This window comes from Scomber scombrus, chromosome 16 (assembly GCF_963691925.1).
Source record: "Scomber scombrus chromosome 16, fScoSco1.1, whole genome shotgun sequence".
NCBI lineage: Eukaryota > Metazoa > Chordata > Actinopteri > Scombriformes > Scombridae > Scomber > Scomber scombrus.
In genome coordinates, this window is record NC_084985.1 from 24,657,782 (window position 1) to 24,675,272 (window position 17,491).

General features: G+C 42.0%; 1 protein-coding gene across 1 annotated transcript; it reads right to left on the reverse strand.

Moving 5' to 3' along the window:
- Positions 1–613: 613 nt before the first annotated feature.
- Positions 614–14,154, reverse strand: hivep3a (HIVEP zinc finger 3a). The gene is made up of 6 exons (XM_062435466.1): positions 10,309–14,154; positions 9,691–9,869; positions 6,274–6,449; positions 6,101–6,175; positions 4,107–4,699; positions 614–1,347 (listed from the first exon to the last, which is right to left on the reverse strand). Exons 1-6 carry the CDS (start codon positions 14,152–14,154, stop codon positions 814–816), a joined length of 5,403 nt encoding a protein of 1,800 aa, XP_062291450.1. The 3' UTR covers positions 614–813.
- Between the last annotated feature and the right edge of the window lie 3,337 nt (positions 14,155–17,491).

Sequence of the window (17,491 nt, forward strand, 5' to 3'; positions counted from 1 at the left end):
ATATAAATCTGTAAAAATGAGAAGTTTAATGGTAAACATGAAAATGACAAGAGTGATTGTATCATTTATAAAAGCAACAACACAAAAATACATGTGTCTGTTTATGCAAAAAATTGTACCGTAGCTACCATGTACGTGAAACAGGTTTCCTCTGGGTATCAAATCATTTAGTCAGTGCACTTGGAACGTCTTGATCTGAAGCTTCTCTTTCTAAAGATGTTAGAAAAGGAGGTGATCGTAACCCTGCTTCTTCAAACGAAAACAAAAGACAACAACAAATCAAATAAAAAAAAACTGACAAATAATAATAGTAATAATAATAATCACAGCCTTTAAGAATGACATTTCAAACCACGATCTCGACATAAAATTGCACTTCAAAATACTGTTCGGGGTGAATAAATATTTGTAGTACCTTTCTATATCCATTTTGGTAATACAGTACATTAACACAGCAATAGTATATTATAGCTGTCAAAGGGGTTAATAGGGAAAAGATGAACTGATTAAAACTTTTTTCTATTTTCATTCCAGCTGCTTTTGCATATAGTACAGAATTGCATAATAGCACATAAATAATTGAACACCGATGACATCAAACAAGAGGGTAAAAAAAGATTTACAAAACATACTGCATATCTAACATATTGTCTATATATTATTCATATAATTACATAATAGCGTCATTCAGAAGCGGTGCTCAAGTGCTCTTGCCGTTTTGTCCTCGTTCTTTAAACCAGAGTGTTTTCACACACACACACACACACTCTGGTTTGTAGTCTTTTGCACTGTCCCTTCAGACTCTCCCTCCTATCAGAGTTGTGTCTGGGAGGAAGGAGCCTTTTTTTGGCCTTGGGTGGTCTCGGGGTAAACACACCTCTCTGTAACATGTGCATCTGTGCTCACCTCCGGAGGTCTCGTCTCCGCTCTGGGATTGGACGGCCGCCGGACGTCGAGGCATCCTTGAACCTTGCCGTGTGTGTCCGAACGGCCGCTCCCGGACATTTCCCCTAATGCACCGGGGTCCGGCGGGCTGCTGGGTGACATCTCTTTGAGAGTATCCTGACGTCGCAGCAGTGGAAACCTTCCTTTGGGAGCTTCGCTTAATCTTAAAGATGTCTCTGTCCCTGTGGTTTTAACCGTGGCTGCTGTGGGGCTGCACACCAGTGTGTACAGAGGGAGGGGGGACCTGGGCTGAATCATGTGAATCCCCCCTATGGGTATGAGATGGTTCGGGGCCCTGCTCGGCTGCTGGGAGTGAAGAGGGAGGTGACTCAGGACGTTGGGGCCTCCTCGAGGCCTAGTGGGATGTGGCGTGACGATGGTTAGACCGACCTCGTCCACAGACTACAACAAGACAAGATCAAATGAAACTTGAGTAGAAAGTAATAAAGTAATAGGACACAAGAAAGACACAACAACCTTTAAAAGCCTAGTACTGGTAGGTGCTGTGGGCAAACAACAAGCTGTGAAAGACAAACAAAGGAAACACTAACTGGGATTAAATATGAAGAATATTTAGAGTGCTGATGTGTTAATCTTTCACCACATGTTTCTGTTAGGTCTCAGCTAGTGGCGGCCTTTGTTAAGCAACTGTGACATTGTGTAAACAGCTGTGGCTGACAGAGACGTGAGGTTGGGTTGAACGTCACACAGGTCACCAACAGAGGACTAGCCAGCTCGTACATTACTTCTTTTAAAGCTACAATTTAGAAGGTAATGGCAGATTGAATTTCCCATCATTTCCCATTTAGTCATTAATTTCAGAGAGCATCCCGTCTTGAAAGTCTAGTTTTTTGCTGACTTCCAGAGGTTTAACTTCTCACCTTGCTGCAGTGATGTAGAGGTATACGGTCACTGGATGTGAAACAGGTTTAAAAGGGCAGTAAAACACAGCTTTTCAGCCTGCTGTTAATTACTCTTTTAAAATATCTTCGTGAGGCAACCTGCTTGACAGAAAGTGGAACTGGACCACAAGCAGGAAATAACAAACATGCCTTCAGTTGAAGTATGATGAATGAATCCAAATGTCTGGCCTTCCCCGCACTTGCACACTAACTGAATTAATGGAAGCTTTTAACTGAAAGTCTGTGAGTGAAGGGGACTGTCCGACAGAGCTTAGTTATTTTAAACTTCAACTTCAGGGTTTGCTCGTAAGATGAATCATACTTCATATTAATACGGGTGTGAAGACATAAGAGAAAGGAATGATGAGTAAAGCAGAAACAATGTGTTTGCCCATGTAAGTTATGTACAATTGTTTTTGTGGAATGAACATCAAACTTTTCCTGACTCTTTAGATTATAATAAAAATATAAGTTACTGGTCATACCACAGTACTATAAGGCTGTATAGGGAAAGCTACAGAGTGTATTAAATTGAGCAAGGGTGCATTTTATTGCTTATTAATGAGCTTTTCATTTGTAGGAGGAAGAATGTGTTCTTTCTGCTTTCAACAGTTGCACATCCTCTCTAATGATAACACATGATAATTCCAATAAACCTTAAATATTTTAAATAGGAAATGTGTAAATTAAAACTAATTCAAAACTGGATTTTTAGGGCTGATTCAAATATATTAGTCACAAAAAATATGAAATATATATTAGAGCTCGACTGATATTATAAGCCGATACTGACCTTTCACAGATATATCAGTATTTCGCAATATATTTTATCTTTTGTTTAAAGTTATATAAAAAGTATTTTATTGATACTTTTGATCATTTTTCCTAATTCAGATTTAATATATGCATTTTTTTGTTCATAGCTTATTATAGTAATTATAATAATTATTTAATTCCTAGTGTAGTTTACAGTTTCAGTGCACTGATGTCATTTTATATAATAAAGTTTATTGTCAAACTTTGAAATACCATGGCCTCCAATACATATCTTTGTCATGTGTGTTTGATAACTACATTTGAGTTATCACTGCTAAAAAAACATGTGTTTATGTACATATTCAGTACATATAACATTATCAGCCAATATGTCAGTATCAGAATTTTTTTGCTCCCTAAAATCCAGTATCTGTCTGGCCCTAATATATATATACTTACTTAGAAATACCTATTATATATATGAATATTTTTAGAAGCATCCTAAGGTTTAGTCATTTAGTTTATCCTAAGATTATGGCATTTTAAACATTGAAGCTATCTCACCCAATACATCAGTCATGCTCTAGTACATGTAAGTTACAATGGTGTGCTGAAATATAATGAAATTAAATTTGTGAAAACATGTATGAGAAAGGATATAAATATGGAGGATTTTTAATGGATGCATGATACATATGTATGCATCAAATATTTAGGCACATAAAAATAACTTGCCTTATAAATATACACCCAGTTAACAGATATAGATATAGTTTATGTGTCTAGATGAGAAAAGCAACCTTACAGAGAATAGGAATCAGTGTCTTTTCCTATGGGACCTATATTAATGTGAGGAGGAAGTGGCGAGGTTACACCATAACATAACCACGACTTTGGTATAGACGTGTTTTTTTATTTTATTGGAGCAAACTGAGATATTCACCCATGTTGTTTTTCGTCGTCGACATGTGGTTCCAATCTTTGGTATTTAACGATCGGCCTGGTTCTCATTTTATCAGCGGCTGCCCAGGGAAAACATGTTGTGTCTATTTGGGAGCTCTCCTGCATTATTTTAAGGTTCGGAGCTGCAGGCTCGGTTTGACTGATATAAAACAAGAGAGTTGCCTTTCCTTCCTTTTTCCAATAAATGTGCAACTTTAAAATAACCTCATATGTACCAGCCTATCTATATTTGTTCTAGATGTTGACTTACTGGGATTTGACTGAACCACACAAGATTAGCTTTGTGAGCCAAAAGCTGATGTATTTAAAACTGTAGGCTAAACAAACAGAAGATGGATCAAGTCACAGGTGAGTGAAGACTGCGGTTTGAACCAAAACTACATTTTCACCAGCATTAATTATACCCACGACAAAAACACAGCACCATGACAGATTCAGACTGAAATACAGAAAACAATGACTGAGTTCTATTATAAGTAAAAAATTCATCAAAATGCTGTCAACAGATGCTGTGTCATTGTGTTTTTGAAAGTGACTTACCAGTCGTGCTGTAGACGGTCGGTCCCTTGGGTAAAGACAGGCTGAAGTGTCTGCCAGAGAGCCTGGAGGCCCCGAGGTCCCCGTGCCATGGGACTGGACTATTACAGGAGAAAGTCCTCTAACAGGGGAGGCTGGTCTCAGCGGGGAAGTAGAGACATGACAACTGGATGCGGAGAGGGAGGGAGGGGGAGCGGGGGAGTGGCGAGGCCCGGGCGACGGGCTGCGAGGTGGAGACGGCTCCCTCTGTGGAATCAGGGATGGAGTACTTTGAGGAGGGGAGCTTCTGGAGGACGATGAAGCGTCGAAGCTTCTGCGGGCGAACAGGGCCCTCCTGGCGCTGGCCGAGCTCTTCTGGGTAGAATCCTTGGGCTTAAGCGTGAGGGATGGGCTTAGTTCAGGCTCCATCTGCTGGCCTCCTGGATGAGGTTTCTCGCTATCGGAGGAGGCAGTGTGAGAGCTTTCAGCAGCTGTGGACCTGTTGTCTTCATCACAATGTTTGTCCTTAATGTTATCATCTTCATCTCCACCTTCGCCCAAATTGTCCTGATCATCTTTTTGTCCATCTGGGCAAACTGAACGATTCTGACAGACTCCTAGAGCAAGAAAAACAACATTCAGCCTTTTTTTTTATTTTCCATCAGTCCGCTTTCTTACCGAAACACCATTCTAAAGTTAGAATCAATCATTGGGATGATATTGGCTAGTGTTTTAGCCTCACCCATGTTGCAAACCTTCTCCCACATATCTTAACATCTTGGACACCTAAGATCTTGATCAACTGCTAACCAAATGTTTACACTTCACTTCATACATCTGTGAAATGTTGAAGCTCAAACAAAGTGGGAAACAAAGTCAACAGAATGAGCGACCTGATTTATGTGATAAAATGTATGTAGGCCGACCTGGGATGAGTAGTCCAAGTTACAGTGCTGGCTGTAATTGTGGGCAGCCACTAATAAAAGGACTGTTTGTGGTCTTCCAACTAATGATTGAAATGACGTCTTAATTTATCGCTTGTTAAAAGGTATTACAAATTTAAATAAAATTGTCCGTGGAAAATGTGTACTAAACTAAAATCACAGAAGTCAGACCTTTTCTGTCCAAAATTCTACTATTCTTTATTTAAAAAGGAAATGAGGTCTTTGGAGAAACATCAGAGACCTCTTTGCCTCCAAGCCACTAATGTACAGGTTTGATTGATAGCTAATTTTGGAGGGACATTGAGACACAATGTAAAGAAGCTTACATTGCTAAATGAGACTTACAGACCATGGTTAAACAGCCTTTTCTTAGCAGTGGCACTTAAAAATTAAAATTAATTAGCATTTAAACCGACCAATCAGGTCATTGGCAAGTACATTTTGAAACTTTTCAAGGTGCTACAGCTAACTAGCTAAACAGCTCTGTAGCCTCTAAACATTCTCCTACAGCTTTTTAAAAATGTTTTGTTCTCTTTTATTATTATATAATACAAACAATACATACACATACATTTTCCTACAGCTGATATTTGTTTTGTTGCTTGTTCTACAAATAAAAAAGCAACACAAGACATTGCAACACTTATAGAAGAGGTAGCGCTAGGTATCAGTACTCCATACCTTTAATGTAGTGGCTACACTACACTACTGTTAAGCTGGATAAAAGCAAGTGCACCAAATGTGTAATGAGTATTTAATGAAGTACTCAGTTGGTATCAGAATCACTTTAAGGGTACTGGTATTGTAATTTTCTAAATGATACCCAACCCAAAAAGCTAGTGTGGGTGCTAATGGTAAGCTAATGTTGGAAAATCGGTACAAAGCAGATCTGTAGAAACAACAATGGCGACTTCAGTTGAACTTGAACTTCAGTTCAAATTCAATGACTGTATTTCATTATTATTATTAGCAATAACAAAGAGCCAAGGCAAAAATGACTGGTTATTGGTATGTTCAATCCTAAAACATTAGCAACACCCTATCAAGCACACAAATAAAAACGACATAGCAAACCTTCATCTGTGTCATCTGGGTAACAACAGGTGTCTTTTCCACACGCATTAGATCTCAGGTGTTCGCTGAGGCTCCCTATACATACCAGAGAAGAAGAGTTCATGCATGATGCACGGTGAACATGAATGTCACAAATTCTTGAACAAATAAAATCAATCATCGTCTTGTGTTACCTTTGGCTTTGGAAGCAGCATTACAGTGTTTGCAGTTGTTTGGTGGGAACTCTGTGATATGATGGGTGCACTTTTCCAGCACACCGGTGGTCTTACAGTGGAATCCAGACTCCTCACACTGGCACTTCCCTCCACCTCCACCTCCTCCGTGCACGATGCCACACTGCTCATTTGGTCTGCAGGTGTGAACAGAAAGAGAGTTTTCAGTTTCGTCCTCAGGGAGTTTCACTGTCACTTGTCTATTGATGCTGCTGCTCTCACAATGATAGTCGCAATCAATAAGAGTGTAACTGGAGCTGACACACAGGTTGTAGGGCCTTTAGCACCTGTAAGCAGCTTTTTAGTGGCTGTACTTATCCAGCATAAGTACGCTATCTGTTTGGCCTTTACTGCACTGTGAGCTCACGCTGTGGCAGCTGGGCCCTGGGGTTCATGCCTGCATGTACACTGGGGGTCCCACTTCAGCTTCAACAGGGCAGCTTTCATAAGCCAGAACCAGAACCAGAACTACCCCCCCTCCTCCTTCTCTCACTACCTTATAACCAGGCTGTGATTTGCTGGGGAGAATTTGGGATCCCCCCCGCCCCCCTCTCTGCTCTATATATCCCTGCCTCTGCTGAGTTATTTTTAACCCCACTGGGGACACATGTATCCCCATCATAGTGATTTATAATGCTTCACCCACAGACCATATAAAATAATAATCTAAAATAAAAATAGGCTATTTAAATAAAAAATCTAAGTGTTCTCTGCAAAATGAGAACAGTCATTCGCGCTAACATTAAAATCATTAATGGACCTTCACTGTAAGCACTCATGTGTCAGTAAAGATGACACTGTGTCTAGGTTAAGTGATGATGCAGTAAACGGATCAAAGGTTGACTCCTTCCCTGCTCAGAGATTTGCATATATGTGGGTATAGCAAAGGGGCGACACACTGCGGATGACCCCTTGACAGGTCTGGCCGACACAGTACTGAAAAGAGTGTTAGGGGATTTAATTCTGGCATGTTAAATTAGAATTGAACCTTTTGTTTGGTTTTTATGATCACATCTCGTTAGATATCTTGTCTGGACGATGAAAGAATAAGGCATGAACATCCCTGAGAGTGAAAATATTGTGCAAAAAAGAATTCAAATATAGTGGTCAAGTTCAAGTTTTGTAATAGTTTTATTTAATTCATAATAATCCAATTAATGTTACTTTACCAGCTGCATGAAATATCCTAACATGCTTCATAGTCTACATAGGCCCACTTTGGCTCTAATTTATTTTCATGAATAAAAACCTTCCAAAAACACCCCAACGTACTCCCACAAATTACACTCTGTTTATAACCCCATCGCAGCTCACACCACCAAATAAGTCCAAACAAGGGGGGTAGCCTACGATATGGCCCGAGATCTGGGGTTTTGCTAGAGCCGGCCAATAAAAACAGCGCAGAGAGGGAGGGAACCCCTGGCCCAGACCAGCTGCTGCTCCAAATAAGCATGAAAAAACACAGCAAATGAAAACACATTCCTACGACAAACAATCTCTCTGATTCTAATCTGCTGTTTTTTCTTCTATTTTCACTACGGGCTTCACGGCTGGATAAACTCGGCAGGTAGAACGGTGGCTTTTACAGTCTTGAAAAACTTTCAGGTTAATGAAAGAGAAACACTTTGCCGTCATGCCTGTACACTATATATTATAAAAGCAACTACAGTATATATATAGGCTTTTCATTCAAGGGCCATTCACACCCAAGATTAGAGTTTAAGTACCCTCGCCTTCCTCTGTGCCAACAACTGAAAAATGTCTATGTCCAATTACCTTACTGCCTCAGTTTTTTGTCCCTCAGACAGACTGAACAGACGGAGAAGGAGAAAGCGAGCAGGCGTGAGGATGACTCATTCTTTTAGGAAGGCTGTGATGAGCGTCAACATGAGTCACAACAGGGATTTGTTCACAGACACACTCCCGAACCAAAAAGAGACACACAGATGGCACCTCTCCGCACTCCCCTGCATCGCATCGCTGCGGTGTTTATTTCTGATGGGTATCAAAAAGTACTGAGCGCGTCTGCTTTAACCTCACCGCTAAATCATTTGAGAAGTGTGTGTGCGCGCAAGCTTTAATTGAGACAAATACCAAACAGAAGTATGTCCAAACAAATTCACTCCTTACATGTTTGCTTACGGCATTTCGCTGACTTTCAGTAAAATGTGAATGACTGCTGTGTAGTATTTATGAGCCAATAAAAAGAAAAAGAATCACATTTTTTTAAAATGACAAACAGGTCAGGGTCAACATGTGGCAATGTGTCCTGAGACATGAGGCTCGGAGAAAAGGAACATAAAGTAGAGTGATAATTCCTCCACAGAGTCCAATCATTTCTATATCGAGGTACTTCAGGGTGTGTTATTGCACTCATGCCATTGGTTACCAAAGGATAACACGGTAGGATGTTTTCAATTCATAAACCATTTGTTAAAGTTGTTTATGGTTTGTTTTAACACATTGTGATGTCAGTTAACATCTGGCAATACCAGCATTGAGCAGATGTTTTTGTTTCTACGGTTACTAGCATTTTTATATACCATTTGATATACTGTATTGCACACTGATCTATAACAGTGGTTATACTGTAGGTTGGATCTTTGTTTTAGGTGACCTTGTATACACCTGCAAGCCAATCAGATTTTTATGAGACAATTATGTTTTAAAAAAGTTATTACATTGACCCTGACCCTTAAACTTTCTGTCAACTGACAGTAAGAGTTAAGTTATGGTGTTCATCCAGTTATATTTAATTGAAATAATAATTGTGGGATCCGGGAGTTTGAGGTTACAACCTAGAACCAGTAGCATGATAAGTCTAACCGCCTAGTAATCATCTGTTGAGCCTCCCAGTACTGTTGGGTGCATTACCACCCTCTGAGCCACTGTATTAACCTACCTGGGCAATATAAATATAACAATTCATCATATAATATATAATAAAATATAGCAATTTTTGTTTGTTTTTGTATCCAGTTCAATTCCATATGGCAGCCTCCCTTTGATTTCCCACACATACATGTATGTAGATTTTCTCTGTATTCCTTTGGTGTTAGAGTGAGAGAATGAAACGTGCTGCCTCAACATGTGAATGGCTGTGATGGTTGGTGTAAATGAATCTCTGCAGGGGCAGAGGAAGCTAGGTATTTTCCTGGCTTCAGCCCTTCAACAGACGGGCTCTGTTGGTGCAGACAGCCAACCCTCAGCCTTCTCCAACATGGTGGACAGACAACAGTTTCCACAACATACCACAGTGTGACGTAATCCTCCAACACTGTAAGCAATGAATAACATTCAGTTTAACACTGACATTACTAGCTGATGTTCATATGTGTCTAACAGTGCTGAGCTGTTATCAGTTCATAATATACTCACCCTCTTTCAGAAATCCAAACTTCGGGAGGTTGTTTATTTCTGGAGCATGCTTGGACTTCCTTCCCCTCCTTCTTCTTCTCTTCCTCGATCTCTTTTCTGTTTGACCTGGTGTCATCTGCTGACTGCGGTCCCTTCCTTGTTCCCTCACGGTCTCTGCAGTGCGACTGGCTGTTGTAGACCTACACTCGAAAGAGACATGGGCAAATTCACCAACTGCTCCAGCATGCCCAGGGAGACAAAAATTAGGAATTCTCATTGAACGTTGTGTATCATAGCATTTGTCAAAGCACATATATTTTTTTCCCTTTGCGCGTCATCATTGCAAAGAAGCTTGCTATGCTTACCTACAAATAATGTAAACCATACTTTGGATACCCACAAATCAATCCTGTATATGTGCAACAGGATTCCTTAACTTAACTCGAGTTAAACACAATGACAGTATGGGCACCAACCATCTACTGTAGTTTCAAATGTGACTCACACTCGGCATGTCATCTATCCTTTCTCTTTCCTGTAAGTTCTACATTTTGAGTGGTCTAATAAATGTGAAAATGCAATGTCAGTTTTTACATATAATGCTAGACAATTGTAATCAGTGGTTAGAGTTGTAATTACCTCAGTGGAGCATGGTCTTGTGTTGTCCTCTTGCTCCATTGACTCTGTTGTCCTGATTGACATGGGAGATACGGTGTAGATGGAGGGACTGAGCCTCTGCTTACAGTGCAGCAGAGAGAGAGCTGTCTTGCTGGAAAGGCCAGGTGGGTTGGGGTCATAGCCGCTAGTGGACCACGATGAATACACTGAAGGCTTCTGTTCATCCAGAGTAGAGGGGTTTGGTTTAATGTAGTTCAAATAGCACCAGCTATTACAGGTGCTGGAAAGGAGACTGGGGAATGTAGGTCCAACATGAGTGACAGAACAAACACTGGGCAGACACGACTGATCCTCCCTTTTGACTTCCTGATTGCACGTATCCACTGATGACTTGTCTGCACAATCCACCTCCCTCTCCTCTTCTTCTTTTACTCGTTTCTGTTGCTGTTGTGATTCAGGAGGCAGCTCTATACTGTTTGAGGGAGAAAGCATGCGTTTGTTGCCCCCTGAGCCTGATAACCTCAGGCCATCCTCAGACCACAAAAGGTCTGGACTTATGTTTCTATGGTTTCTGTATTCAGTTGTTGGGTTACTTATATTGTGTGAAACAGCGTCTGCCTCCTGTGGCCTAGGGGAGGTGGACTGGGACAATGTGGTGTATATGGCACTTGCTTGAGTGAGGGTGTCTGTTTGGAGATGCACTGCTACCGTTGGAGATGTGACTGGCCTCAGTAATTCCAGACTGGAAGTGATGTTAGGGGCAGAGTGTTGGATATTGGAGTGACTTACTCGAACCTCTGAATAATCATCATGTCGTGAGGGAATCTCTAGCTTCAGCCCTGTAGACATGGGGAGGTAGTGAGCTCTTGCTGCCCCTGAGTGTCCATGTGTAGGATAGGGCTGTGGTACTTGAGAAGGGGGTAGCCCTTTATGGATGTTTGAGGCCTCCTCTTTTATAGGATCTACAGCTGAGCCATGAGTAAGGGAGAATTCTGTGCTGCCTGTTAACTGTATATTTTGACTGAGTTTCCACTGAGAGAATATCTCATTGCATTGTGATCTTACTGGATTACGCAAGACCGTGTCACCTGATGAAGGAGAAGTAGGGGACCTACTGCAGTATGCAGAAGTTGGGCTCGCTTGAGAAGATGTGTTGGGGATGATATGATCAGGACTACGGCTAGGAATAGTACACTGCTCCTCCTCCTCCTCATCTGGATCTCTAATAGCAGTGTGTCTCATAAGGAGACATTTTCTCCTCTCCCTCCAACCAACTGCAGATCGCTCAGGGGACAGACAACTGTAGTCAAAGGACTTACTCCGGGTCTCAGCCATTAGGACACTTGGTTGTGGGTCATGTGGCGCCTGCTCAGATGCTGAGCGCCTCATCTCCCTGTGCTGATGCACCCCAGGCACTGTCAACATGTGAGGAGCTCTTGATCTCCTCAGTGGTGTCGATATTGCTATCTCCATATCTGGTCTATTTGATTCTTCAAACGATGTGGAACGACTGGATGCATAAGATGCACTACTGTCCTGACTAGGGCTATGGGGCAAGGATATAGAGTCAAAACTGGATTCCCCTGAGGACTGGGCCACCTCAGCTAGACGTAAACGCTTCTTCTTTGGAGGAAGCTTTTCAATAGGGAGCTGGGCCAGGGAGGGGCTTCTCTGAGGCCACTGAAATTCTTCAGGTTTCTCTGAATGTTTTGTTGTAGAGGCTGGCTCGATTGAGCTCATAGTGCTCATGTTAGAATCCTCTGTCACCAGTATTTCTGGAACCTGCACACTGTGTTGGCGGACCAGTTTTCGGGATGTTATTTTTGTTGACTGTTGGACTTGTTTCTGAGGCACCAGTTGATATTCTTCATGAGGCGGAGAGTTTTTTGTTGTCTCGATGCCTTGATTCTCACTGCACAAAGAATCTTGTTTTTCAAATGAACTAGTATGTTGAATTACAGAACAGGTTTGCAATGTAGGTCTTCTGGGGTCCTCATAAGTTACAGCACTCTCATCTTTACATTGTCCGGACAAGAGGGCAGGAGAGGGCAAAGATGGAGAAGAGGGGTCATCAAATTCAAAACTCTCCTCTTTCCTTCTTTTACGCATTGCTGAACCTCCTGCTCTGACTGCATGGTTAATTAACTGTGAGCACTCCATTTGACCAGTTACCACCTCACTTCTGGGATGATGTGCTATGCACAGGCTTTGCTTGTGTTTCTTATAGCCTATCCAATCTTTGCATCCAGTGCCACAGGCTTCACACTCATATGGCTGTGGTTGCCTTTGCTTGTGGTCAGGCACAGTGGTTAAACTGTCAGGGTAAAATGAATGAGAACCCTCATCTTCCTCTTTTGTAAGTTCGGCACCAAGGGGAATTTCAATTGCTGGCTGCCGTCTTAACATCCCGTAACGACGGGATGCCCGTGATTCAGAAGGCTGTTGTTCATCAAAGGACTGACTTAGGCGGAATTTACTGGGGCCACCACGGGAGGCATCAAATGAGCTGGCTGCAGATGGCATTGAGTGACTTCTCACAAGAGGTGCATTGGATGTTTGACCAACTGGCTGCTCCACATTTAGGGATGGATGATGAAATTTTTCACATGGAACTCCCATGGTGATAGACCCACTGTTTTTATATCCCAGATCACCAGCTTTAGGGCTATGAATAAGTGGTTCTTTCATAGATACATTCTTTTGAGAATCTGAACTGTTCTTTCTGGAGAGTGAAAATCTCCTTGGTTTTACACTGTCAATTTTACTGGTGTCTACCACTGCCTCGTTGATGGTGATGAGTTTGGTGATATGGTCAATGACCTGCTTCTTGGGCACCGTGAATGGGATGCTTTTGTCCTCCTGATCAGAGGGCTGCTGGTTATGAGGACGAGACATCCTCTGTAGATGTCCGAGACGTCCATATTTGCCGAGTATGATCTCTGCATAGCTTTTGGCACTTGTGTTCGGGGGGCTGTCCTGTGACTGCTCAGTACTTTCAGAACGAGAGAAATAACCGGATTCTGTACTGCCTTTACTCCCTAAAATTAGAGAAGAGGTCTTTTCATCAGAAGCGTCTCGAGGAACATGTTTTCCTCTACTGAGACGCAGGGCCAGTCTCTTTTTTACTGCATAAGAGTCATCATTTCCTCCAGTGCAATCTTTGGCCCTGTCTGTTTCATGACTTTTGTTTGAGACTGCACTGTCTTGTTTTTCTGTATTGGAAGACGCTGATGATAGCTGTCTTGTTTCATCTTCTGACTCCGTGACTTGCTCCTCTAAAGATCTCGGCTCCCCAAGTGCCAGACCAGCCTTCACCCTGTGGGTATGTGATTTGCGGTGTTTGTAGAGGTTACTCTTCGTCTTAAAAGAGAAGCCACATGGGGCACAGGGATAGGGTCTCTCACCTGTGTGGGAGCGAATATGTTTCTGTAGGACACTAGGCTTTGCACATGCACGGCCACAGTAATCACACACATATTTGCCTGGTCTCTGAGGCTTACGCTCACGTTTCTGTTTTGGGGTACCCTCTTGAGTTTCTGGTTTAGACTGGGTGGGGCCACCTGCTGACAAACTAGAAACTGTGGATGCTTTTGGTGCTGTTGTTGCCTCGTGTTTCTGTTCCAGAGCTGTATCTGAGTCAACGCTCTGCCGCTGGTGCCTGAGACGTTTACGTTCAGGATGCTGTCTTCTAGACTGTTTGGCCTGCTGTGTTGTGGTGCCATGGGGCTTCGGGGAGCCGGATTGCTGTTGCTGACAGTGCTGGGAGGGAGACTTAGGCTGGGGGCCTTGTTGAGGAGACGCTGCTTGACAATGTTCTTGACCTCCGGACTGCTCCCCAGTCGTCAGGCAATTATGCGAGGCCTCCATAAAATGGAAGGACAGCCTCAGGTAGACACGTGGGATGCGTCTGCCTGTGCCAGGCTACAGAGTTCAAGCCAAATCATTAACTGGGTAATGGGTTTAATGTGAGTGAATATTATCAAATGGTTTCCACTTAAGTTTACGGTCAGGCTTCATTATTTTACTTGTTTTACCTAAACTTTATTGCTTGACAGCAGGAAATCGCCATCAAATGTAGAACGGTGGCATCAAAAAATGAAGCTGTGATATGTGGTGCACTGTAGAGGATGTCCTGTGCCATGCTGACTTAAAGTATCCCATCCTGAAGCACTCAGCCAGTATTGCTGCCACACACTCAGACGCTCAGTTGACTCAGATGAACATATGATTCTTCTGTCTTCTCAACATGAAGATCTGTGAAGACAAACAACTCATTATACAGAATAGTGCCTACAACTCAACTTTGAAACACAGATACCCCTCTGACCCTCCGCTTGCCAAATATGGATATTTATGTTCCATGTGTTACATAATCACTGTATGTGTCAACATTCAGCTTACAGTTTCCTCCGGCTGCTGAATACTTTTAAATCAGAATGCTTTACGTAACAGTTTTTTGTATAAAAATACATCAGCATGGGGCGAGTAAAAAATGGTGATCCTGCTAACATTCCTTAAGAGAAGCAATATGTCAATGACTCTGACAGGAATATTCTAATAACAGCATCATTTCAAACTGTCAGTCTTCAATGATTTTCTAATCAACTGTGCATTACTTGTTTCCAAACTGTGGACCACAATATCTTTCTTGTCAGACAGCCCTGCTTACATATCTCACCCACTCTTATAAAATGAGCCAAATCTTCCTGTTGCTAGACGGAGCAAAATATGATGCTCGATAGAGAATTTGTCATTTTCGGATAGAAAAATCAGATCCTGCTGGTTGAGGAGGGGTTTACATCAATCAGCAGTAAATAAAAATGACCTGAGTGACCTCTTTACTTATTAAAATCTGTAGTAATAATCTATTGAAATTGCTTTGCTTGAGGGTTTTTTTGCAAAATTGATTACACTGGGATTAACTAAGGGGCTGTGGCATGTGAACCTGACTGTCAGAGTTTCTGAACATGCTCTAATTAATGCTGCATATTTGACATGTTTCATCCAATATCAGACCTCCTTTCCTTCAAAACGGTGCTAATCAGACACTACTTGTACAGATCTGATTAACTGTGATTTTACATACTAAAAAAAGGACGGCCAAACGAAGGCAAGGGATGGCTGTTAGCTGTTGGATACACAAGGTGACTCAGTGGAGATACTGAAGAAAACTGAATGCTTTTTTGTGCCAGCATACTGAAACAGTAAACAAGGCATCCCACGCACTGACCAGCTGGTTTCAACACCCACATTCTGGTGGAAGACGGCAAAGCTGCCGGATAATATCCAAATTATGGATAACAGGTTGATCACCATCTTTGATATAACTTGTGGGAACAGTATGTGTGCATGCCAACACCGGATGATTATTAAACCGACATCTCTTTCCTTTATTAACAGAAAGCAGGAGCAGCTTATAGGTATATCAGCAGATTTCTGTCGTCTGCAGACCATTCAGGTTTTATAGGCCTTGCAGTGAGATCAGCTATTGCTAAATGTAGGTCAGACAGGTAGTGTTAAGTGGACAGAGAGATTTTTTGAAGGAGAGTCAGACTCTGTCATCTTACTGAAAATAACGCCTTAGAGCTCAGACTGAGAGATGTTCAGAGCAGCCTCATGCATACTCTGCATGAGGGTGACAATGACTGGGGGCTAATAAATTCAGCCCGAGCACTCTCTGTAAGTATAAAATCACATCATTAAAGCTGTGCGTCTGCATATTTACACTTGCATATGTGTCAGACTCTCCGGAGCTAACTAAAGATTGTTCATTTGCACCTCTCGTAGTGCAAATGAACCTATCTGGCAGTTTTTTTTCCTTCAGTCTCTTCTCTCCACATGGATCCTGTTTTCCTCATGTCCTTGGCTCTCAGCCTCTGTGATTCTCTCTGGGTGAAGCGTTGCAAGGCTCTGCTAGAAAGCACACGTCTAGGTGTAATGTTCTCAGCAGTAAAGACAAGACAGCTGTTTTTGCTCGGGCACAGGAATACATATTCGGTAGGAAATGAATATCAACAGCCTTCTATCAGACAATCCAAAATCAATACATATCCCTTTAACCACTGACTGACACTAACAGCAGTCTGGTTGACATATCTTATAACATTCAAGGCTTTGTTCCATTCAAGACATTTTCTGTGGTTTGTCTAATGGTTACAGTGTGTACATATACAGTGTTGGCCTACAGCTACAATCTGCAGAGAGAGCTCAAAATGTGCAGGTGCTAACACACACACACACACACACACACACACACACACACACACACACACACACACACACACACACACACACACACACACACACACACACACACACACACACACATACACCACCTCAAGTAAAGAAAAAAACAAACTCTTATATAAATGTGTGAAATAAATTCACACACACACACACACACACACACACACACACACACACACACACACACACACACACACACACACACACACACACACACACACACACACACACACACACACACACACACACACAGAGAAAGAGAATATTGCATAAATGGCTTTTTAAAAATCTTGTCAATTTCCTCTTCTCACACTAATGGGCACCCAGCGGTGGTTCCTATGGTAACGGCCCTAAACCATGTGGTAGCAGATGGAAGGAGAGCTGGAGGGCTAAATTTATCTTCCAGCATCCTCAGCGACTACAGAGAGAGAGAGGGAGAGAGGGAGAGAGAGGGAGAGCGAGGCGGCTAAGGTGCCTCCCTCCTAGAAGCTACGGCTTTTTTGGAAAGAGAACGGTACACGTCTCAAAAAGAAAAAAAATCAATAGTTTGGGAGGACTTGAATCTGTACTATATGGATACACCTCCAGTCTTTTTTTGGGGGGGTGGGATTCGAGAGGAAATGGCAAACATAGGGATGACAAAGAATACTGGTCTGGTCTCCATGAAAAATCAAACCATGCTGTCAACAACTAAACCACAGGAACAATTTTTAAACCATTTGTTGCTGATGAAAATGGTGTAGTATCATTAAAGGCAAATAACATATAATTATTACAAATATGTAGATTGCCTTGAATATAATACACTTAATAAATGGCATACAAAACATCTGATTCTCGAGGCAAAAACTGGAAACTTCATTGACAATTTTACGACGAAACTCGATGAAAGCAGCGTGCCAATTCCTATTTCCCGTCACCCTCGTTTTGCAGACTCATCTGACCTAAGCAACACCGT